The 23558-nt window shown below is 42.8% G+C and overlaps 1 protein-coding gene across 3 annotated transcripts in view; it reads right to left on the reverse strand.

Annotated features, from left to right (window-relative positions):
• Window positions 1-23558, reverse strand: part of bbs9 (Bardet-Biedl syndrome 9) — a 384043-nt gene that overhangs the window by 268496 nt on the left and 91989 nt on the right. For all 3 annotated transcript variants that reach the window (XM_078217175.1, XM_078217174.1, XM_078217173.1), the window contains 4 exons: window positions 17564-17704; window positions 13844-13939; window positions 4710-4882; window positions 4389-4541 (listed from right to left, as the gene is read on the reverse strand). In XM_078217175.1, coding sequence (XP_078073301.1) covers window positions 4389-4541; window positions 4710-4882; window positions 13844-13939; window positions 17564-17704 — 563 coding nt within the window. The remainder of the gene's footprint in view (window positions 1-4388; window positions 4542-4709; window positions 4883-13843; window positions 13940-17563; window positions 17705-23558) is intronic.

A 23558-nucleotide genomic window follows, 5' to 3' on the forward strand; every position in this document is an offset into this window, starting at 1 on the left:
ATAAAAGAGGCACGTTATCTAAATATTGAGAGATTGCAGAACTCTTGTACACAGAAGGATCTGGGTGTCCAGGTGCATGAATCGCAAACGGCTAGTATGCAGGCACAGCAAGTAATTAAGGAAGCTAATACAATGCTATCAGTTATTGGGAGGGGAGTTGAATACAAAGGTAGGAAGATTATGCTTCAGTTGTACAGAGCACTAGTAAAACCAGTATTGGCCACCTTATTTAAGGAAGGATATAAATGTGTTGTAAGCAGTTCAGAGAAGGTTGACCAGACTAATAACTGGAAGGGGCAGATTGTCTTTTGAGGAAAGGTTGGACAGGTTAGGTTTGGATCCACTGGAGTTTAAAAGAATAAGAGGCAACTTGATTGAAACACACAAAATGCTGATGAGTCTTAACAGGGTGGATGTGGAGACGATGTTTCCGGTTTAGAACTGGGGTCACTGTTTAAAAATAAGGGGTTGCCCATTTAAAAGAGATCATAGAATCCCTATAATGTAGAAGGCGGCCATTCAGCATATCGAGTCTACACAGACTCTCTGGTAGCGCCACCAAACACAATGGAGGGTATCCTCAATGTGAAGATAGGACTTTGTCTCCACAAGGACTGTGTGGTGGTCACTCCTACCAATACTATCATGGATAGAGGTATCTACAGCAGTAAGGTTGATAAGGATGAGGTCAATTTTTTTCCCCCTTGTTGCTTCCCTCAGCACCTACCACAGACCCAGTCTAGCAGTCATATCCTTTAGGACTCAGCCAGCTCAGTCAGCAGTGATGCTACCGAGCCACACTTGGTGATGAACATTGAAAGACCCCACCCAAAGTACATTCTGCACCCTTGCCATCTTCAATGCTTCCTGAAAGTGGTATTCAACATGGAGGAGTACTGATTCATCAGCTGGGGGGGGGTTTGTGGAAAATGTGAAAGTACTTGTTAATGAGCAAGAGCTTAAGTTTGACTTGATTCTATGATGCCACAATCGATAGGGTAACTCCCTCTCGACTGCATACCACGGTGCCGCCACCTCTGCTGGGTCTGTCCTGTCGGTGTCTGGAAAATTATCTGCAGGGTATGATTATGTGAGCATGTTTATGTCAGACTGTTGCTTGACTAGTCTGAGACAGCTGTTAAGAAGCCAGCCAATATTATCTGCAAGGGCATCTCACAAACTGAAGGATAACTTGAAACACTGGTTCTTAATGGTATATTTTTGTTGGGAATAATGTGAGTACCAAGTCCAGTCATTGAGTAAGCAATTAATAAAGAGCATTTATTAAAGAAAAAAAACATACAAAAGACTAACATGCACTATGACACTTATTTATATAATAACTATATACCTGATATCTGAAATTACCTTGTGCACCCAAAATATACCCACGTTCTCTGAACTCAGTGAGACACCCCTTTTCCTAAAGAACATTCAGTTTAGTAACTCTTAAATCCAGATAATGGGATTAGCGCACCTTTAGTGCTAATTAAAAAAACATTAAAAAACCGTTGTCATTGCAGACTCGATGGGCTGTAGGGCCTTTTCTGCGCTGTATGATTATGAATAGTTGCCACACAATACAGCTGAGATGAAGAAGTCTGGGAAAACATCCTTTCCTGGTTCTGCGATGGAACAAAACTACATCTTTTAGAGAAAAATATCTTCTATCAGCTGTGGTTCTAAATGTTAGATTTACCAGGCCTGTGTGGCTCTGATCATAGATGGAACTGGCCTCTCTGAAGATTAGATGGGGATGGCATGTCAGACTGTTGGATAGAAAACTAGCCTGTTTCCCCAAAGACAGTGCTAGCAGTTATACCCTTCTGTCTCTTTGATATTCCACCCTATGGATTCGGCTGTCAACATCTCTCAAATTCCTTGTCTTTATACGTTATTAGCATAGCCCCACTGATGTTTTTTATTGCTTTCAAATTCCACAATCTGCCGTGATTCAAACCCAGGTCCCCAGAGCCAGTACCCTGATTTTCAGGATCACTAGTCCAGTGACAATTACCAATATGCCACCACGTCCCCACCTGTTATGGTTGCTTACCATGACCCTTAACCATAATATGTAACTGACTACAAACAGCAATCCATTTGCACCTTTAGCAAATGATGTGTTGCCTAACAGAGTGTCCTCCCTTCCCCTGGCACTACATTAGTAGATGCTGAAATCAATGTCATTCTTCTCGACGTTTGCAGTTGTACAACCTGTGGGAGAGGGGGCTCAGTAAAGGTGAGGAGATTGCAACAGTCCCCAACAAACAGCAGATACCATGCTGGCAGGGTCAGGAATTGGTCAATGGCTGATGACAGGTGTAGATAAAGACAAATACATCTGTGAGCAATCAAGAGCCAGGCATAGAAAGAAAGATAGCACAAACAGCAGGGCATGAAATAGCGAAGAGTAATTGGAGAAAAAAGGCAAAGTGTGATTGCAAAGAGAAGCAAAGTAAAACAGCAAGTAATTAAAATAGATTATAAATCTGAATGCCTTGTACAGTTAAAAAGAATCCAGTAAAGCCGTTTTGATCATTCTCTCAGCCACACAAGGGCAACGATTCCCATTCCCTTGCCTTTTACGGCACTTGAACATGTTGTTTGATCTGAAGATTCGTTTTCTTGCCAAATTTATTCCATCATCAACACAATCTTCTTCCATTTTGGAAAACTGCCAGCCTCCAGTGCTACTGCTAACAAGAGTCTAATACATACTGGAATCATCCGAGGGTTTTTCCTGCACATAGGAACAGTGCTCTAACAATGGTTCTCTTAAACCCTCGCTGAAACACATTCACCTCACATCCAAAGTGATTTGGTCATTAGATCCCACCCAGCAGATTTTAATCACAATAGATTACCCTCCAAGTTTTCATTCTTTTTTTAAATGAATACAAGAATTGTATCTTTATTACCCAAAGTTTAATTTGAGATAAACCAGGTGACTTTTTCATTGCTCCTTGAAATCTGTTCCAGATGACTCTGTCCTTCCTAGTCTCTTTGCCTTCACAACATGGCCAGAGCTGGCTATAATACATACAGGAATGAATAAAACTATTGACTCTGTACATCAGAACTATATATTTGCTATGAGTCAAGGCACATTTGCGTTGTCCTATCTGATCAAATAATGCAGATTTATGATCGTTGGCCTTGGACACATTATTAATTTGAAAGGCTTTTGGAGCCATTTAGAGTTTTTCACTGTACCATTGAATCTATGAAGAGGAAGAAATTAAACTATGCATGGGTATTCTAAAATCCGACTGCTTTCCTACTGTTCACTGTTTTCAGGATTACAAGCATTGTAACTAGCTGTATCCTGGCATTAAATGTCAAATAGAGGCGATTCCATTTATAACCATCTTCAACTGAGCTTGTGCAGCCCCAAAAAGTTGTTACAGTGGCGGTCAGCTATGCCCATTAACAAGCAGCACATAAAAAGCCTCAACTACACTGTCCATCCTTTCCACCTCAGTTATCACGTAGAATAGAGTCATGGAATGGTTGTCACACAGAAGACAACAATTAGGCCAGTCGTGTCTGTGCTGGCCCTCTGCAAGATCAACTCACCTCGTTCCACTCCCCTGCATTTTCCCTGCAGCCCTACGACTTTTTTATAGCTAATTATCCAATTCTGTTTTGAAAGCCACAATTGAATCTACCTCTACCACACTCTCAGGCAGTGCATTCCTGATCCTAACCACTCTCTGCGCAAAATAGTTTTTCCTCATGGTTTCATTGCTTCTTTTGCCAATTACCTTGAAATAAACATCCTCTCCACTGGTTCTCCTAATGGGGTAAGAAGTCTCACAACACCAGGTTAAAGTCCAACAGGTTTATTTGGTAGCAAATACCATAAGCTTTCGGAGCGCTGCTCCTTCGTCAGCTGGAGTGGAATGGAGTGTTCTCCTAATGGGAACAGTTTCTCCCTATCTACTCTGTTCAGACCCTTCATGATTTTGAACTCCCCTATCAAATCTCCTCTCGACCTTCTCTTTTGCAAGAACAGCAATCTATCCACATAACTGAAGTTCCTCATCATTGGAGTCATTCCCATGAATCATTTCTGTGCCTACTTCTAAAACCTTTACATTCTTCCAAAGGTGTGGTGCCCAGAATTGGGTGCAATACTTCAGTTTGGGCCAAACCAACATTTTATACAGGTTTAACATACCTCCTGGGGAATTCCACTATAAACCTTCCTCCAGACCAAGAAACAACCATTCACCACAACTCCCATATATACAGCAACAGTAATGGCAGCAACTTGCACTTTTCTTAACACCAGACAATCAATAGAACAATGATTAAGCATGTGGAAAGCAATCTCTGTGGAACACAATGGAACAAGTCTCAGACAATTTTCTAAACATACTTACCTGTCGATATGTTCCATCCAGTAAAGTATCCAGGTTGCGTAGAGGTGTGGGAGTTTTGTCTTTGAAATGTGTTAAAAGTCGTCGTTGGATAGCTCTGTACTGTACAGCCCTTTCTGAAAGGAGCTCCTTATACTTCTCAGCATTTAGTCGCAACTATAAAAACAGAGAGGATCTCACACTCTGCTTTCCAAAAGTAAAATTTAAAACTGCTCTTTGAGAAGAGTACATTCATTCAGAATACAAAATAAAATTCTTATAAATTAATAAATTATATAATCTGCACTATGATAGCAACATTAATATTAATTAAAATCAACAGACCTCAAAATGGCGATCGACTAGTTGAAAGAACTCCTGCAGTGGGAGAGGTCCAGAAAACACGCACTTGAAGTCTTTGGCTCCGTCCCTCTCAAACCTCTCTCCTAAACGCTGAATAAGTTCTTTTGTTACTAGCCAGAGATCTTCAAACTGGTCAGATTGAACTCTGTACCGACCTAAGAAGTTGAATTAAAATATACAGATGTTTATTCCTGCAAGCTTATTTGAAAGGAAGGAGAATTGCAACAGTTTTCAGAGTCACTTTTACTATGTCACTATTCCATTTGTATTTGTTACTTATCAGACACTTAAAGGACTTGACAGGGTAGATGCAGGAAAGATGTTTTCCCTGGCTGGGGGATCGGGGGGGGTGGTGGGCTAGAACCAGGGGGTATAGTCTCAGACATTTAGGAATGAGACGAGGAAAAATGTTTTGACTTAAAAGGGTGGTAGATCTTTGGAATTCCCTGCTCCAGAGGACTGTGGAATCTTAGTCATTCAGTAAATTCAAGACTGAAATTGATAAATTTCAACATACTAAAATAATCAAGGTATACTTAAGAAAGCCGAGAGGAGTATAGAAAGAGGAGTGGTGAAATCAAAAACTAAATTAGGAGAGCAAAGAGAGGACATGAAAAAATATTAGCAAGCAAAATGAAGGAAAACTAAAAGATGTTTCATCAATATATTAAGAGTGAAAAGGTAACTAAAGAAAGTAGGTCCCATGAAAGACCAAAAAAGTAAACTCTGTGAAGGCAGAGGATATGGATCTGATTCTTAATCAATATTTTGCATCTGCCTTCAAAAATGTACATTGTAGTTAAGGAAGAGTGTGAAGTATTAGATGTGATAAATATAGGGTCAGAAGTAGCCTTGAGGAAACCAACATCCTTGAAAATGGATAAATCACCAGGATCAGATGAATTATATCCTAGGTTGTTACTAGAAGCCAGGGAGGAAATTGGGGATGGTCTAAACATAGAAATTAGGAGGAGTAGGCCATTTTGTCCTTCGAGCCTGCTCCGCCAACCAATATGATCACAGCTGATCCATTATCGCAATGCCATATTCCTGCTATTTCCCATATCCTTTAATGCCATTGAAATCTGAAAAAAATATCTCTTTCCTGAATACATTCGGTGACTTGGCCTCCACAGGGTACACTATCACTCCGAGTGAAGAAACCATTCCTCATCTCAATCCTAAATGCTCTACCCCGTATCCAGAGACTGTGTCCCCTGGTTCTAGATTCCCCAACCAGGTAAAACATGCTCTCTGCATCTAGTTTGTTCAACCCTGTTAGAATTTTAAATGTTTCAACAGATCTTTTCTCATCCTTCTCAATTCTAGTGAATACAGCACCAACATTTTCCAATCCTCACTGGATACACAGGAGGTGTTGGAGGATTGGAGGTCTGCTAATGTTGTAACTTTGTTTGAGAAGGAAGCAAGAGATAGACGAATAATTACAGACCAGTCAGTTTGCTCTCAGTAATGGATAATTATTGGAATCAATTCAGAGGATAAACTATCAGTTAAAAAGGCATGGATTAATCAAAGACAGTCAGCATGGATTTGTTCAGGGAAGGTGTGTCTGTCAAACTTGATTGAATGTTTTGAAGAAATAATAAGAAGGATTGATGAGGGTGGCATAATTGATGTTGTCTACATGGATATTAGCAAGGTTTTGACAAGGTCCCTCACGACAGTCAGGTTAAAAAACTAAAAGCTCAAGGGATCCAAGGGAATGTATCAAACTGGATACAAAATTGGCTCAATGGCAGAAAACAAGGGGTAATGGGTGTTTTTGCAACTGGAAGGCTGTTTCCAGTGGAGTTCAGTATTAGGTGGTGTACATTAATAATGTGGATGTAATTGCAGGAAGTTTGCAGATTACACAAAAATTTGTTACGCGGTAGATTGTGAGGAAGATTGCTGTAGACTGCACAAAGTTGTCAATGGACTGATAGAGTGGGAGGAAAGTGGCAAATGGAAGTGTGAGGTGATGCATTTGAGAGGTCAAACAAGGCAAAGGATTACACAATAAATGGAAGGATACTGAGAGAAGTAGAGGAAGTGAGAGACCTTCGAGTGAATGGTCCCAGGTCTCTGAAGGTAGCAGGACAGGTTGATAAGGTGCTTAAGGCGGCATATGGAATGCTTTCATATATTAGCCATGATATAGAATATAAGAGTAGGGAGGATATGCTGGGGCTATATAAAACATTAGTTAAATCACAACTTGTGTAATGTGTGCAGTACTAGTCACCTCATTACAGAAAGGATGCAACTGCACTGGAGAGGGTACATAGGAGATTTACAACAATTTGCCAGGACTGGAAAATTACAGCTTTAAGGAGAAATTGGATAGACTAGGGTTGCTTTCCTTGGAACAGAGGAGGCGGAGGGGAGATTTGATTGAGATGTACAGAATTGAGAGGTGCCTGGATAGAGTGGATGGGAAGGGTCCATATCGGAGAGGTGAGTGACTAGGGAGCATTGATTTAAAATTATTGGCAGAAAGATTAAGGGGGAAAGGAGGAAAAAATAAATTTCACTCAGAAGATTCTAAGGGTCTAGACACTCAATGCTTAAAAGGGTACTAGAGGCTCATTTAAAAGATGTCTGGATATGCACCTCAAGTGCCGTAACCTGCCGGGCTAAGGATCAAATGCTGGAAAGTGGGGTTAGGCTGGGTAACTAGTTTTTTGGATGGCACAGATATGATGGGCTAGGCAGCCTATTATTGTGCCATAAACATTTTATGATTCTATGCAGGGATAGTACAGGAAAACAGCGAAGCAAAAGACCAAACATAATTTCACTGAATGGCAGATGGGCTGAATGGCTGAACCCTACTCCTATTTCTTATGTTCTTATCCCGTGTGTGTGAAGAAGTCCTCCTAATATCACCTCTTAGCATCCTGCTTCAGATTTTAAGGTTATGCCTCCTTGTTCTGTAAACAACAGCGTTAATAGCTTCTCTACCTACCTCATCAACTCCTTTAATCATCTTAAACACCTCAGTTAGATCACGGCTTAATCTTCTATACCCAAGAGCATACGGGTCTTGCCGATGCAAGCTATTCACATAATTTAACTTTCTATGCATTTTACCTTGGGTGCAGTACAATGAAGCAGCATTGTGTTAGCCGGTTCCTAATTCAGGTTTTGCTGTTACCAGCAGTTTACCTTTCTTTCCTCCAAAATGCAACTATCCTGGGCCTCTTGCTATACTCAACTTCAATTTATCTGGAAGCCAACTCTGAGGAAACACATCACAACCTGGACTTGCTGAAGAATGGAGACTGATCTGAGAGTCAGATTTGATGGGGTATGAAGGTCCAAGTCAGTGACTGGGATTGAATTTTAAAAAGTGATAAGATCCCACTGTGATATTTTTTATGGCTGATCTTTTATTGGGGTACACAAGCTCTAGATTCCTGAACTGTGGGGAGACTGAACAATCCCTGGTGCAGTGCACCACGCCAACATCTGGGATTGTTGAGGAACTATTCAAGATAAATGGCAACAGAGCTTGGCTGCAGTTTGGAGAGACAAACTATGACGAAGACTGCTGTATTCACTTTCTGAGACCTCCTAGCTGGTGTAAAGAGTGCCTTGTAATGTTTATTTCCATTTGTAGCAAATAATTTTCACAGTGGGAGTTACAATGTTAAATTACATTACAGATTATTCTAATAATGATTGTATCCCCAGATCCAGTTTTAGAGGGAAAATGATAATTAATGAATTAGATATTGCAACCTCTCTTCAAATAAGGTTTTACCTGAAGGAAGCACCTGGGGATTTTCCAGGGCTATAGTTCCAGAATTTTAAAAAATATTTGTTCATGGAACATGGGCTTTGCTGGCTAGGCCAGCATTTATTGTGCTTTCATAATTGTCCCTTAGAAGGTGGTAGCGAGCAGCCTTCTTGAACTGCTGCAGTCCGTATAGTGTGGGTACACCCACAGTGCTACTATGTTTATAGACACTGATAATGCATTTAGCCCAATTAGAAAAGGCGTAATTTGCACATTATTCATGTGCTCTTTCTTGTAGCCTCACAAAATTAAAACTTTTAAAATGGGAAGGAAAGCTCCAATAACATTTACTCACGGTCACTATGACCCTCGTTATATTGATAGAAACTGCTCTCAGCTCAGAAGATCCTTCAAATTTAGCAAAATTATTTGCAGTATTATACATGTTTTTTGATACTCTTTTGTCCCTCAATATTTTTGTTGTGGTGAACATCGCTAACCACTTTCCCTTTCAAGGGAATATACCTTGGCTGTGCCCAAATGTTCTCTTCTTTGAAGGTAGCCTGTTATTTACCTGCCAACCTACGACTCCAATTCATTTACCTATTAAAATGGCTTTCTCCCAGTTAATTATTCTTACTCTGGATTGTTCATTCTCCTTTTCCATAGCCAGGCTGAACTGGGTTATAAACCATAAGGTGGTGAGGGCACACCTAGAGTACTGTGTACAGTTTTGGTCTCCTTATTTGAGAAAGGATATACTGGCACTGGAGGGGGTGCAGAGGAGATTCATTAGGTTGATTCCGGAGTTGAAAGGGTTGGCTTATGAGGAGAAACTGGGACTATACTCATTGGAATTCAGAAGAATGAGGGGAGATCTTATAGAAACATACAAGATTAAGAAGAGAATAGATAAGATAGAAGCAGGGAAGTTGTTTCCACTGGCCGGTGAAACTAGAACTAGGGGGCATAGCCTCAAAAGAAGGCAGCGCAGATTTAGGACTGAGTTGAGGAGGAATTCTTCACACAAAGGTTGTGAATCTGTGGAATTCCCTGCCCAGTGAAGCAGTTGAGGCGACCTCATTGAATGTTTTTAAGGCAAGGATAGATAAATTTTTGAACAGTAAAGGAATTAAGGGCTACGGTGAGCGGGCGATTAAGCGGAGGTGAGTCCACGAAATGATCAGCCATGGTCTTGATGAATGGCCAGATGGCCTACTCCTGCTCCTAGTTCTTACATTCACCTTTCCCCAAGTGCTCTACTGATATTTGATGCACTTGGCTCAGCTCATTCCCAAGAAACATGTCTATTAGTGCCTCCTTTTTTGTTGGACTGGAAACTTACTGCTGCAAAAAAAAATCCTAAACACACCAAGAACTCTTGTCTCTCTTTGCCCTTTACACCACTACAATCGCAGTTTATATTTGGATAATTAAAAACTCCCATTAGAACTACTATAATTTTTGCACCTCTGTAATTTCTTTACAAACTTGTTCCTCTACATTATATCCTTCCCACTAGTTGGTGGCCTATAGACTACACTGAGCAATGTTATTGCACATTTTTGCTCCTAAGCTGTAGCCAAAATGATTCTGTCTTGGTGGCACTGGAGAAGCCCTGGGTGTCATGCTCGGCAGCGAGGAGTTGCAGCTCCTGAACTTTGAGTCCACCATTGATTCTTGATTTTCCTCATTCTTTTTTGTAACTCTGCCTTTGCTGATTGGTGAGCTCTCCCCCTTGCCTTGCTGGTTATGTTGTTTTGCCAAACATGGAGAGCTTTCCTCTTCTTGTCAATGAGGTCTTGGATTGTATGGTTGTTCTCATCGAACCACTCTTGGTGTTTTCTGGTCTTGTAGCTGATGGTTTCTTCAGCTTGAAAGCTGATGACTGATCACCTATTTGCAGTTTTCCTCCACTCCATTAGAATGAATGCTTGGGTGATTTTGGAGAAGGCGTTGTTGCAAGTTCACTAGTATGCTTGGCTCTTGAAGCCGCTCAATGTTCAGAGCTGTTTCTTCATCCCCTGCTGCATCTGGTGGAGTTGGATGGACACAGAGGAGTGAATGAGCCACTTGTTTCTTCAGCAGTCGTCTGCACTGGCCGTCGCTTTGATGATGAGGACGCCCTTTTGGTTTTGAGATCAGACAATGGTGAAGTTAATCATGTGCCAGTGCTTTGATCGTGGATGTCTCCAGCAAGTCTTGAACTTGTCTTTTTAGCGGATCAGTGCGTTTGTGATGACAAACTGGCATTCCGTGTATTTGGTGAGCAGGGGAACACTGTTGAAATTGCAATTCCCAATTCCTCCTTTCCTGATGGTTCTTTTCCAGAGTTGAGAGTCCATTCTAACCCTGGCGTTGATGTCCCCAAGGAGGGTGATCTTATCTTCCTTAGAAATATTGGAGACTAGTGTCCAGGATGGAGTAGAATCCTTCTTTGGACTCATCATTGGCATCAAGAGTTGGGGTGCAGGCACTCACAATCGTTGCCTGCTGGTTCTTGGCAGGTTGTAGACAGTCATAAGGCACTGGTTGATGTTGGTAGGGAGCTCGGAAAGTCGATGACTAATCCAATTCCATGTGTCTGGACTGATCCTCAGATTTTCCTCTCCAGATGAAGGTGTAACCACCACCATCTTTCCTCAGCTGCCCTTCACCTGACCTTCAGGTCTCTTGCAGGGCAGCGAAGTCAACATTGAAATGCCTGAATCACAGGCAACAAAGGCAATCAATTATTTCGCTCTTTAGCCACGAGAGTTTATACATTGCGGATTCCGAGATTGAGTTTAACTTTGATTTTCTGACTGCAGGTAGATGAGCCTGCTGGTTGCAGTTTTCCAGCCAGGAACAGACTGTTTTTAAGCCACCTTTCCTAGCCCCTTCTCCATGCTGCAGGGAAAAGCCTGGGAACTACAGGCCAGTGAGCCTCACATCTGTGGTGAGTAAATTGTTGGAAGGTATTTTAAGAGACAGAATCTACAGGCATTTAGAGACATAAGGACTGATTAGGGACAGTCAGCATGGCTTTGTGAGTGGAAAATCATGTCTCACAAATTTGATTGAGTTTTTTGAAGGGGTAACCAAGAAGGTAGATGAGGGCAGTGCAGTTGATGTTGCCTACATGGACTTTAGCAAGGCCTTTGACAAGGTACCACATGGTAGGTTGTTGCATAAGGTTAAATCTCACGGGATCCAGGCTGAGGTATCTAAATGGATACAAAATTGGCTTCTTGACAGAAGCCAGAGGGTGGTTGTAGAGAGTTGTTTTTCAAACTGGAGGCCTGTGACCAGTGGTGTGCCTCAGGGATCAGTGCTGGGTCCACTGTTATTTGTCATTTATATTAATGGTTTGGATGAGAATATAGGAGGCATGGTTAGTAGGTTTGCAGATGACACCAAGATTGGTGTCATAGTGGACAGTGAGGAAAGTTATCTCAGATTGCAACAGGATCTTGATCAATTGGGCCAGTGGGCTGACGAATGGCAGATGGAGTTTAATTTAGACAAATGCGAGGAGATGCATTTTGGTAGATTGAACCAGGGCAGGACTTACTCAGTTAATGGTAGGGCGTTGGGGAGAGTTACAGAACAAAGAGATCTAGGGGTACATGTTCATAGCTCCTTGAAAGTGGACAGAATGTTGAAGACATGCTTGGCTTCATTGGTCAGAACATTGAATACAGGAGTTGGGACGTCTTGTTGAAGTTATACAAGACATTGGTAAGGCCACACTTGGAATACTGTGTGCAATTCTGGTCACCCTATTATAGAAAGGATATTAAACTAGAAAGAGTGCAGAAAAGATTTACTAGGATGCTACCGGGACTTGATGGATTGAGTTATAAGGAAAGGCTGGGTAGACTGGGACTTTTTTCTCTGGAGCGTAGGAGGCCGAGGGGTGACCTTATAGATCTATAAAATAATGTGGGGCACAGATCAGCTAGATAGTCAATATCTTTTCCCAAAGGTAGGGGAGTCTAAAACTAGAGGGCATAGGTTTAAGGTGAGGGGGGAGAGATACAAAAGTGTCCAGAGGGACAATTTTTTCACAGAGGGTGGTGAGTGTCTGGAACAAGCTGCCAGAGGTAGTAGTAGAGGCGGGTACAATTTTGTCTTTTAAAAAGCATTTAGATAGTTACATGGGTACGATGGGTATAGAGAGATATGGGCCAAATGCGAGCAATTGGGATTAGCTTAGGGGTTTTAAAAAAAAAGGGCGGCATGGACAATTTGGGCCGAAGGGCCTGTTTCCATGCAGTAAACCTCTATGACTCTATGCGGGGTGAGCAGAGTGGATCCTGAAGATGACTGTTCAGTTTTGAAGAAAGCTGACGAAACGCTCTTCAGTTCCGATTCCAAGAGCAAGACAACTGAATCAAACTCTACCACCTGCGTACCGGTCTGAATCTAGGGACTTCCAGAACTCACTGCGCTGTCCCTGTCACCTCTCGCTGATCACTGCAGGGATTGTTTGTGTCCGGATGTGATGGTTTCCTGTAGGTAGACACCTGGTGGGGCACCTTTTAACATGGGAATGCCATTGCACATCAGCAGACACATGATGCTTGACAGAGGGTGGTCCAGTTCCATTGGCAAGGGAACCATGAGGACTGGGGATGTCCCTATTGCTGCAGCTTTCATCCACCTTCACAGCTGTTGATCCCATACGAGTGAGCATCTTCTGTCTGATTCGCCGTTAAGGACTTGTTTTGGATTGCACTTTGTATGGTTCCTCCCTTCCGACCTTGCCGAACTGGGTGACTCTACCAAGAGTTTAAGACTCCCAATGGCAAAGCTCTTGGGATTGAGGGAATGCTCAAGCCTTTCCACCATGACAAGGTGGCAATCCACAGAAAGCTGGCTCAATGGGAAAACCATGTATAATTTGCATACAACAGTTAGGTCATTTACCCAGAAAGAGAAAGCTTCTGCTTCGAGAGGTTTCCAGGCAGATCGGAGCCACGTTCCGATAACCAGAGGCATTGGCAAAAGATCAGTAAGCGACCCCATAAGTTCTCAATATCTTCTGACTCAAAAGAAGAAATTAAACTGAATTTTAACAAAAAATATTTACAATTAAAACCAGACAACCTATTTCTTTGGTAAAATTGTGCCCATCAGATAACAAAGTACAGGAATTATTACAATAGAGACAATATTACATTATAATCTCCTCATCCAGTGTGATATTGCAAGTTCCTATTCAAAGAGGAAAGAGGGAGAAGCATAAAATAAGGAAAGTAAATTCATAGGAATAACGAAACACATCAGTTATATAAACTCCCTCCGTATTAATATATCTCATGTCATAAGTAGTTAGTTTGTAAATTGAAGGCAGTGAATGGGAATAATCAAAGAAGATCATACTCACTGGATGTCTTTGAGGCTAGAAGCGTAATTGTTGCCCCCGAAAGTAATTTAAATCCTAAAACGTTTATCTGTTCATCATCTGACTCTCCAAGAAAATCTGTTTTCATAGAAGGAGAAATGAATCTAATTGTAAACATAACTGGAAACAGCCAAAATGCAAACCAAGATAGAAAGTACAACATGGAATTACTGCTGACACCAGGTTTTGCAAACATGTTACATATTTTCTGATTATTTGATAGCTAATTAAACTGACCAACATTATTTAAGTTTTTTAAATTAGAATTGAAGTTCAAGGGATAAAAATATTTTACTACAACCTTAGAAAATCTTGTTTTGCATAATTTAGGAAAATATTTTCAGGACCGAGAAGAGCATAGCTACTAGATAGAATTCTATCCACATGATTAGCAATTATGCTTACTGAACTTTTTGAATGCTCCACATAGAGAAGCTCCACTGAGCTTCGGTAGTGGCACGGTAGCACAGTGGTTAGCACTGCTGCTTCACAGCTCCAGGGACCTGGGTTCGATTCCCGGCTTGGGTCACTGTCTGTGTGGAGTTTGCACATTCTCCTCGTGTCTGCGTGGGTTTCCTCCGGGTGCTCCAGTTCCCTCCCACAATCCAAAGATGTGCGGGTTAGGTTGATTGGCCATGCTAAAATTTGCCCTTCGTGTCCTGAGATGCGTAGGTTAGAGGGATTAGTGGGTAAAATATGTAGGGATATGGGGGTAGGGCCTGGGTGGGATTGTGGTCGGTGCAGACTCGATGGGCCAAATGGCCTCTTTCTGTACTGTAGGGATTCTATGATTCATCATTCTATGATGAGCTACCAAGTAGCTAAGCCCTGGAAACTCAGGTTCGATTCTCAGCTGTCCATTAACCTCAGCAATTGAGCTATGTCCAGTTTAATGAGATGGAGTGTTATTACTAGTCAAGTCAGCTTTGCAGAATACCCTTGTAAGCCACAGATCATCTGAACCTCTATGCCCATGTCGCAATTCACACTAAACCTGTCACTCAGTGCTCACTGGTTACTGGCTCCTGGTCTGTTAATGGGCTCAATTTTAAAATTCTCATCCTTACTTTCAAACACTTTCACAGCCTATCCCCTCTCTCCCCCTTTAATCTTCTTCAGCCCGACAAGCCTCTGAAATATCTGCACTGGCTTTGTGAGCACCCTTGATTTTAATAGCTTCGATGTGGAGATGCCAAATAGCTTCACCATTGGTAGGCGTGCCTTTAGCGGCCTGAAACTAAAGCTTTGGAATTCCTTCCCCGAATCCTCTGCATCTCTCTTTCTTAAAACAAAGAAGAGTACAGCACAGGAACAGGCCCTTCGGCCCTCCACGCCAGTGCCAATCATGATGCCCTAACTAAACAAAACCCTTCTGCCTTTACTTGGTCTGGTATCCCCCTGTTCATGTACCCATACAGATGCCTCTTAAATGTTGCTAATCTGCTTGCTTCCACCACCTCCTCTGGCAGCGCATTCCAGACACTCACCATTTCTGTGTTAAAAACTTCCACCGCACATCTCCCTTAAACTTTCCCCCGCTCACCTTGAACCTGTATTCTCTTGCAATTGATATTTCCACCCTGACTAGCCACCCTGTCTATGCCTCTCATAATTTTGTGGTTCTCTATCAGGGCTCCACTCAACCTCCATCTTTCCAGTGAAAACAATCTTAATTTATTCAACCTCTCCCCATGTCCAACACCCTCAAGACCAGGCCAACATCCTGGTGAACATTCTTTGCACTCTCTCCAAAGCTTCCATGTCCTTCTGGTAGTGTGGCGATCAGAACTGCATGCATTACTCCAAATGCGGGCTAACCTAGGTTTAATATGTCTGTAACGCAATTGCCAATTTGGTATCCCTAGGATAACAAAGAAAAGACTAGGGCCGGTACAAGACCAAAAAGATAACCTATGTGTGGAGGGAGAGGATGTGGGTATGGCTCTTAATGAATGCTTTGCATCTGCCTTCACAAAAGAGTTAAGAATCAACGCGGGAGAGAGTAAGTATCAAGAGGATTAGCATCCTTGAAAGTGAATACATTTCTAGGGCTGGATGAAATGTACCTCATTATTAGATTCCCCTCTTTTTGTGATGTATATTAATGATTTGGATGTAGCTGCAGAGGGAACGATCAAGAAGCCTGCAGACAACAGAGAAATTGGTTGCGCAGTAGTTAATGAGGATTGCTGTAGACTGCAGAAGGTTATCAATGGACTGGTCAGGTGAGCAGAATAGTGGCAAATGGAACTCAACCCAGAGAAGTGTGAGGTGAGGCATTTGGGGAGGTCAAATAAAGCAAAGAATTCTACAATAAATGGGAGGAGCAGAGGAAGGGATAGACCTTGGAGTGAAAGGTCACATATTTTGGGACAAGCCAATAAGGTGGTTCAGAAAGCATACGGAATCCTTTCATTTATTAGCCAAGACATAGACTTTAAGGGCAAGGATGTTATGCTGGAGCTATGTAAAATATTAGCTAGGCCGCAACTTGAATATTGCATGATGTTCTGGTCACCTCATTACAGAAAATATGTAATTGCATCAGAGAGAATATAGAGGAGATTTACAAGGTCGTTGCCAGGACTGGAAAATTGCAGATTGGATAGGCTGGGGTTGTTCCTCTAAGAACAGAAGAGGCTGAGGGAAGATTTGATTCAAATGTACAAAATTGTGAAGGGCCTGGATGGAAAAGGCCTATTTACTTGAGCAGAAAGGAAAGTGACTAAGAAGCATAGATTTTAAATGATTGATAGGAAGATTAGAGAGAGGATTAAAATCCTTTCTACCCAGAGGGTTGTAGGGGTCTGGAACTCACTGCCTAAAAAGGTAGCAGAGGCTGAAACTCTTATTAACTTACAGACTTTATTAACAGCGAGCTGGATTTCTGGTATAGCCAAGCTTGACGACAGAGGAATCCAGAGTTAAAGAATATTAGAACTTGAGAGTTCTCAACTGTGGTGGCTACACTTGAGCTGCCTATATTGAACTGGGAACTTTTAACCTTTGGACAGCTGGGGAAGATTTGAAGGGACAACCCTGCCAGAAATAAACAGAAGGCCAAGAAATCTCAGCCCATAAATGAATCATTGATACAGTATCCAGACCAGTTTCCAGTTTTGATAATCATTTGATTTGAGAGTTTTGGAGTGCAAGTCTAATGATGTAGAATTCAAGTGTGGTTAAGACATTCAATTTAGAGTTTTAGTATTTTTAAAATTATCTTTAATAACAGTTATTAAAATTTATGTTCTTAGTTTTTTGTAAACTAAAATTCTTTTGTTTAAACAGTGAACCTTGTGGCTTCATTATTTTAGTAAATTGTGTTTTTGTATTCTTAAAAAAAAACTAAAATGTTATTGGTCTCAACTGAGATCACATTATATACATGCAAGTTGAAGTTCGTGCAGAAATGAGGTGATACTCAGCTGTAATGCCTCAGTGATAACATATCCGACCACACTCGCACATCAGGGGCACACATGAAAATTAATACCAGAACCTGCGAAACCACACTGACAAGATGTCATGCTCTTCAGCAGACGAAGGAAGACAATGGTGAAGGTTAATTCTTTGAGTGGAAACTTTTATGTTATTTGATGGCTAAGGTCAATTTACTTTGTAATTCTTCCAATATTAGCCAGTTATAGATAACAATAGTTCATGCATTTATGAAACTATTACTGGTTGTAGAGTACTTACCTGGAAACAGAGCCGAGAGATTTACAGGTGGTTTGTTTGTGTCAATTGTTAGTTTGTGAACGGCGTTCTTGGATGGTTGTATTGGCTGGCAAATTAGGTTCAGTGGCAAGTTAAATGTACACTGTACAATTCGAGGAACACCTGTAAGGCAAGGTTTGTAGGGTGACTTGAGATATAGTTTATGAACCAGCATTTGAACATTCTCCCTGTTGTTTCCTTCTGCAAGGTGAAAGGTTTGTGAAACGCAACGAGAGAAATTGACCCCTTTCCTCAATTCAGATGTAGAGTCACCAACCTACAATAATATTAACTCTGTTTCTCTCGACAGATGCTGCCTGACCTGCTGCATTTTCTGTTTTTGCTTCAGATTTCTAGCATCTGGAGTATTTTGCTTTTGTATCATGAAAGACATTTATTCCTGGAAGGTCACTCGGTGAAGATGGGAATCAAATGCTCTTACTGGGGTTATGATTCCATACCACTGGGGACAACAGGTACCCTGTTTAAAATTATATGCCTTTGTCCAGTAACTATTTTTGTTGCAATGAAATCACATCTTTCATTATAAACAGCGATGCAGCAGAGTGGAATAAAATGTCAGCTTTACTTGTAATGACACAACTCACTTCACAGAAGCACTATAAAACGTTAGTACATAATCCCTCCTCACAGTGGTAATTAGCTTCTTAACCAATAATACTACACTCCCCCCTCCCCCTGCCCCCCCCCCCTCTATATCCAAGGATGTTAAGCAGCCTCTTTAAGCCAAGTTTCCATTAGAGCAATGATATCATGTTGTTATGTGTCTGTGCCCTCAGTTCACTGGCTTTATTTGCTATACTCCTTGCATTTACATATTTACCTTTTAACAAGGCCAAGTTCCTCTGGTGTACACTTTTTAATCTTTGCTTCTTCTGTCTTTCAGAATCACTCGCTGATTTTCTGTCTCCCGCTCCCTGTTCTAAATTTGTTCTATCTGAACTAGCCCTCAGGTTCCCAATCCCCTGCCAATCTAATTTAAACTCTTCTCAGCAGCAATAGCTATCCTCCCTGTGAAGATATTAATCCTGGTCCTGTTTGCACAGATTCTATCTTCCCCAGAACTAATCCCAATACCCTGGAACTGTGATGTCTTCACTTCTATGCCAGCTTTCCAGTCACATGTTCATCACTGAATTGTCCTGTTTCTATGCTCATTAGCACATGCATCAGGGAGTAAAGCTTAGATTACTATTTAAGAGGTCCTGCTTTTCAATCTCCTCCCTAGCTCCCTAAAATCTGCTTTCAGGACCTCATCCCCTTTCTTACCATTGTAGATGTAGGGACAGCATGGTGGCACAATGGTTAGCACTGCTGCTCACAGCACCAGGGACCTGAATTCAATTCAATTTGGGTGACTGACTGTGTGGAGTTCGCACATTCCCCGTGTCTGCATGGGTTTCCTCCGGGTGCTCCGGTTTCCTCTCACAGTCCAAAGATGTGCGGGTTAGGTTGATTGGCCGTGCTAAATTGCCCCTTAGTGTCATGGCAGACCGGTGCAGAAGGTGAAGTCGCATGGGATCAGTGGTGAGCTGGCAAGGTGGATACAAAACTGGCTCGGTCATAGAAGACAGAGGGTAGCAGTGGAAAGGTGTGTTTCTGAATGGAGGGCTGTGACAAGTGGTGTTCACAGTAAGAAGTCTCACGACACCAGGTTAAAGTCCAACAGGTCTATTTGGTAGCAAAAGCCACTAGCTTTCAGAGCGCTTGCTGCTCCTTCGTCAGGTGCGTGGGAGTTCTGTTCCTCAGGGATCAGTGCTGGGACCTTTGCTGTTTGTAATATATATAAATGATTTGGAGGAAGGGCCGTGGATGTCGTCTATATGGATTTCAGTAAGGCATTTGACAAAGTCCCACATGGCAGGTTGGTTAAGAAGGTTAAGGCTCATGGGATACAAGGAGAAGTGGCTAGATGGGTGGAGAACTGGCTTGGCCATAGGAGACAGAGGGTAGTGGTCGAAGGGTCTTTTTCCGGCTGGAGGTCTGTGACCAGTGGTGTTCCGCAGGGCTCTGTACTGGGACCTCTGCTATTTGTGATATATATAAATGATTTGGAAGAAGGTGTAACTGGTGTAATCAGCAAGTTTGCGGATGACACGAAGATGGCTGGACTTGCGGATAGTGAAGAGCATTGTCGGGCAATACAGCAGGATATAGATAGGCTGGAAAATTGGGCGGAGAGGTGGCAGATGGAGTTTAATCCGGATAAATGCGAAGTGATGCATTTTGGAAGAAATAATGTAGGGAGGAGTTATACAATAAATGGCAGAGTCATCAGGAGTATAGAAACGCAGAGGGACCTAGGTGTGCAAGTCCACAAATCCTTGAAGGTGGCAACACAGGTGGAGAAGGTGGTGAAGAAGGCATATGGTATGCTTGCCTTTATAGGACGGGGTATAGAGTATAAAAGCTGGAGTCTGATGATGCAGCTGTATAGAACGCTGGTTAGGCCACATTTGGAGTACTGCGTCCAGTTCTGGTCGCCGCACTACCAGAAGGACGTGGAGGCATTGGAGAGAGTGCAGAGAAGGTTTACCAGGATGTTGCCTGGTATGGAGGGTCTTAGCTATGAGGAGAGATTGGGTAGACTGGGGTTGTTCTCCTTGGAAAGACGGAGAATGAGGGGAGATCTAATAGAGGTATACAAGATTAAGAAGGGTATAGATAGGGTGAACAGTGGGAAGCTTTTTCCCAGGTCGGAGGTGACGATCACGAGGGGTCACGGGCTCAAGCTGAGAGGGGCGAGGTATAACTCAGACATCAGAGGGACGTTTTTTACACAGAGGGTGGTGGGGGCCTGGAATGCGCTGCCAAGTAGGGTGGTGGAGGCAGGCACGCTGACATTGTTTAATACTTACCTGGATAGTCACATGAGCAGCCTGGGAATGGAGGGATACAAACGATTGGTCTAGTTGGACCAAGGTGCGGCACAGGCTTGGAGGGCCGAAGGGCCTGTTTCCTGTGCTGTACTGTTCTTTGTTCTTTGTAACTGGATTGATTAGTAATTTTCTGGCGACACAAAGGATTTGCGGATAGCGATGAGGACCATCAGAGGATACAGCAGGATATAGATCAGTTGCAGACTTGGGCGGAGAGATGGCAGATGGAGTTTAATCCGGACAAATGTGAGGGAATGCATTTTGGAAGGTCTAATACAGATAGGAAATATACAGTAAATGGCAGAACCCTTAAGAGTATTGATAGGCAGAGGGATCTGGGTGTACAGGTACACAGGTCACTGAAAGTGGCAATGCGGGTGGAGAAGGTAGTCAAGAAGGCATATGGCATGCTTGCCTTCATCGGCCGGGGTATTGAGTTAAAAAATTGGCAAGTCATGTTGATGCTTTATAGAATCTTAGTGAGGCCGCACTTGGAATATAGTGTTCAATTCTGGTCACCACACTACCAGAAGGATGTGGAGGCTTTGGAGAGGGTACAGAAAAGATTTACCAGGATGTTGCCTGGTATGGAGGGCATTAGCTATGAGGAGAGGTTGGAGAAACTTGGTTTATTCTCACTGGAGCGACGGAGGTTGAGGGGAGACCTGATAGAAGTCTACAAGATTATGAGAGGCATGGACAGAGTGGATAGTCAGAAGCTTTTTCCCAGGGTGGAAGAGTCAATTACTAGGGGGCACAGGTTTAAGGTGCGAGGGGCAATTTTTAAAAGAGATGTACGAGGCAGATTTTTTTTTGTTTACACAGAGGGTAGTGGGTGCCTGGAACTCGTTGCCAGGGGAGGTAGTGGAAGCGGATACGGTACTGACTTTTAAGGGGCGTCTTGACAAGTACATGAATGAGATGGGAATAGAGGGATATGGTCCCCGGAAGGGTAGGGGGTTTTAGTTAAGTCGGGCAGCATGGTCAGTGCAAGCTTGGAGGGCCGAAGGGTCTGTTCCTGTGCTGTAATTTTCTTTGTTCTTTGTGATTAGCAGGGTAAATACATAGGATCTGGGTGGGATTGTTGTCAGTGCGGGCTCAATAGACTGAATGGCCTCCTTTCTGCACTGTAAGGTTTCTATAGCCCGAATACTATTAAGGTGCGCATTCCACATGACCGAGTTAAATGTAATAATTAGTTATTTCGATGTGATTGATTAATTAACACAAGAAATGTCAGTCAGTGGGGTGCAGCGATCTGAGAGATGTGGGAGATCCGTGATGCTTCCAGTGTTCCAGATGGGTACATCTGCAGGAAGTGCACCCAATAGCACTTCCTCACAGACCGTGTAGTTCGGTTGGAGCAGCAGTTAGATGCACTCAGGAGCATGCAGGTGCATGTAGGAGCATGCAGGTGTCATAGACAGGACAGAGCAAATACAGCAGTGGTAAGTTTGAAGGGAAACTTCAAGGGAGTATTAAAGGTAAAACGGATAAGTTACGGGCAAGGATTGACATAATTATAAGAAGAATAAAGAACAATACAGCACAGGAAACAGGCCCTTCGGCCCTCCAAGCCTGCACCGCTCATGTTACCACTAGACCATTCTTTTGTATCCCTCTATTCCCAGTCTGTTCATGTGGTTATCTAGCTAAGTCTTAAACGATCCCAGCGTGCCCGCCTCAATCACCTTGCTTGGCAGTGCATTCCAGGCCCCCACCACCCTGTGTGTAAAATACGTCCCCCTGACATCGGTGTTGAACCTTGTCCCCCTCACCTTGAACCCGTGACCCCTTGTGTTCGTCACCTCCGACCTGGGAAAAAGCTTCCCACTGTTCACCCTATCTATGCCCTTCATAATTTTATACACCTCTATTAGGTCGCCCCTCATCCTCCGTCTTTCCAGGGAGAACAACCCCAGTTTACCTAATCTCTCCTCATAGCTAAGACCCTCCATACCAGGCAACATCCTGGTAAACCTTCTCTGTACTCTCTCCAAAGCCTCCACGTCCTTCTGGTAGTGTGGCGACCAGAACTGGAAGCAGTATTCCAAATGTGGTCTAACCATCGTTCTATACAGCTGCAACATCATATGCCAACTTTTATATTCTATGCCCCATCCAATAAAGGCAAGCATGCCATATGCCTTCTTCACCACCCTCTCCACCTGTGCTGCCATCTTTAAGGGTCTGTGGACTTGTACACCCAGGTCCCTGTGTGTGTCTATACTCCTGATGGTTCTGCCATTTATTGTATCGCTCCCCCTTACATTAGATCTACCGAAATGCATCACTTCGCATTTATCTGGATTAAATTCCATCTGCCATTTCTCCGCCCAATGTTCCAGCCTATCTATATCCTGCTGTATTCTCTGACAATGTTCATCACTATCCGCAACTCCAGCAATCTTCGTGTCGTCTGCAAACTTACTGATCACACCAGCTACATCTTCTTCCAAATCACTTATATATATCACAAACAGTAGAGGTCCCAGTACAGAGCCCTGCGGAACACCACTAGTCACAGACCTCCAACCGGAAAAAAGCCCCTCCACTGCTACCCTCTGTCTTCTATGGCTAAGCCAGTTCTCCACCCATCTAGCTAGCTCACCTTTTATCCCGTGAGATTTAACCTTTTGCACCAGCCTGCCATGAGGGACGTTGTCCAACGCTTTACTAAAATCCATATAGACTACATCTACGGCCCTTCCTTCGTCAATTGTTTTTGTCACCTCCTCAAAAAACTCAACCAAATTTGTGAGGCATGACCTCCCTCATACAAAACCATGCTGTCTATCGCTAATGAGATTATTCAGTTCTAAATACGCATATATCCTATCTCTAAGAATCTTCTCCAACAACTTCCCTACCACGGATGTCAAACTCACCGGCCTATAATTACCTGGGTTATCCTTGCTACCCTTCTTAAACAACAGGACCACATTTGCTATCCTCCAATGCTCTGGGACCTCACCTGTGTCCAGTGAAGAGACAAAGATTTCTGTTAGAGGCCCAGCAACTGCATCTCTCGCCTCCCTGAAGAGTCTAGGATAGATGCCATCCGGCCCTGGGGATTT

Source organism: Mustelus asterias, chromosome 7, assembly GCF_964213995.1.
Source record: "Mustelus asterias chromosome 7, sMusAst1.hap1.1, whole genome shotgun sequence".
NCBI classification, from domain to species: Eukaryota; Metazoa; Chordata; class Chondrichthyes; order Carcharhiniformes; family Triakidae; genus Mustelus; species Mustelus asterias.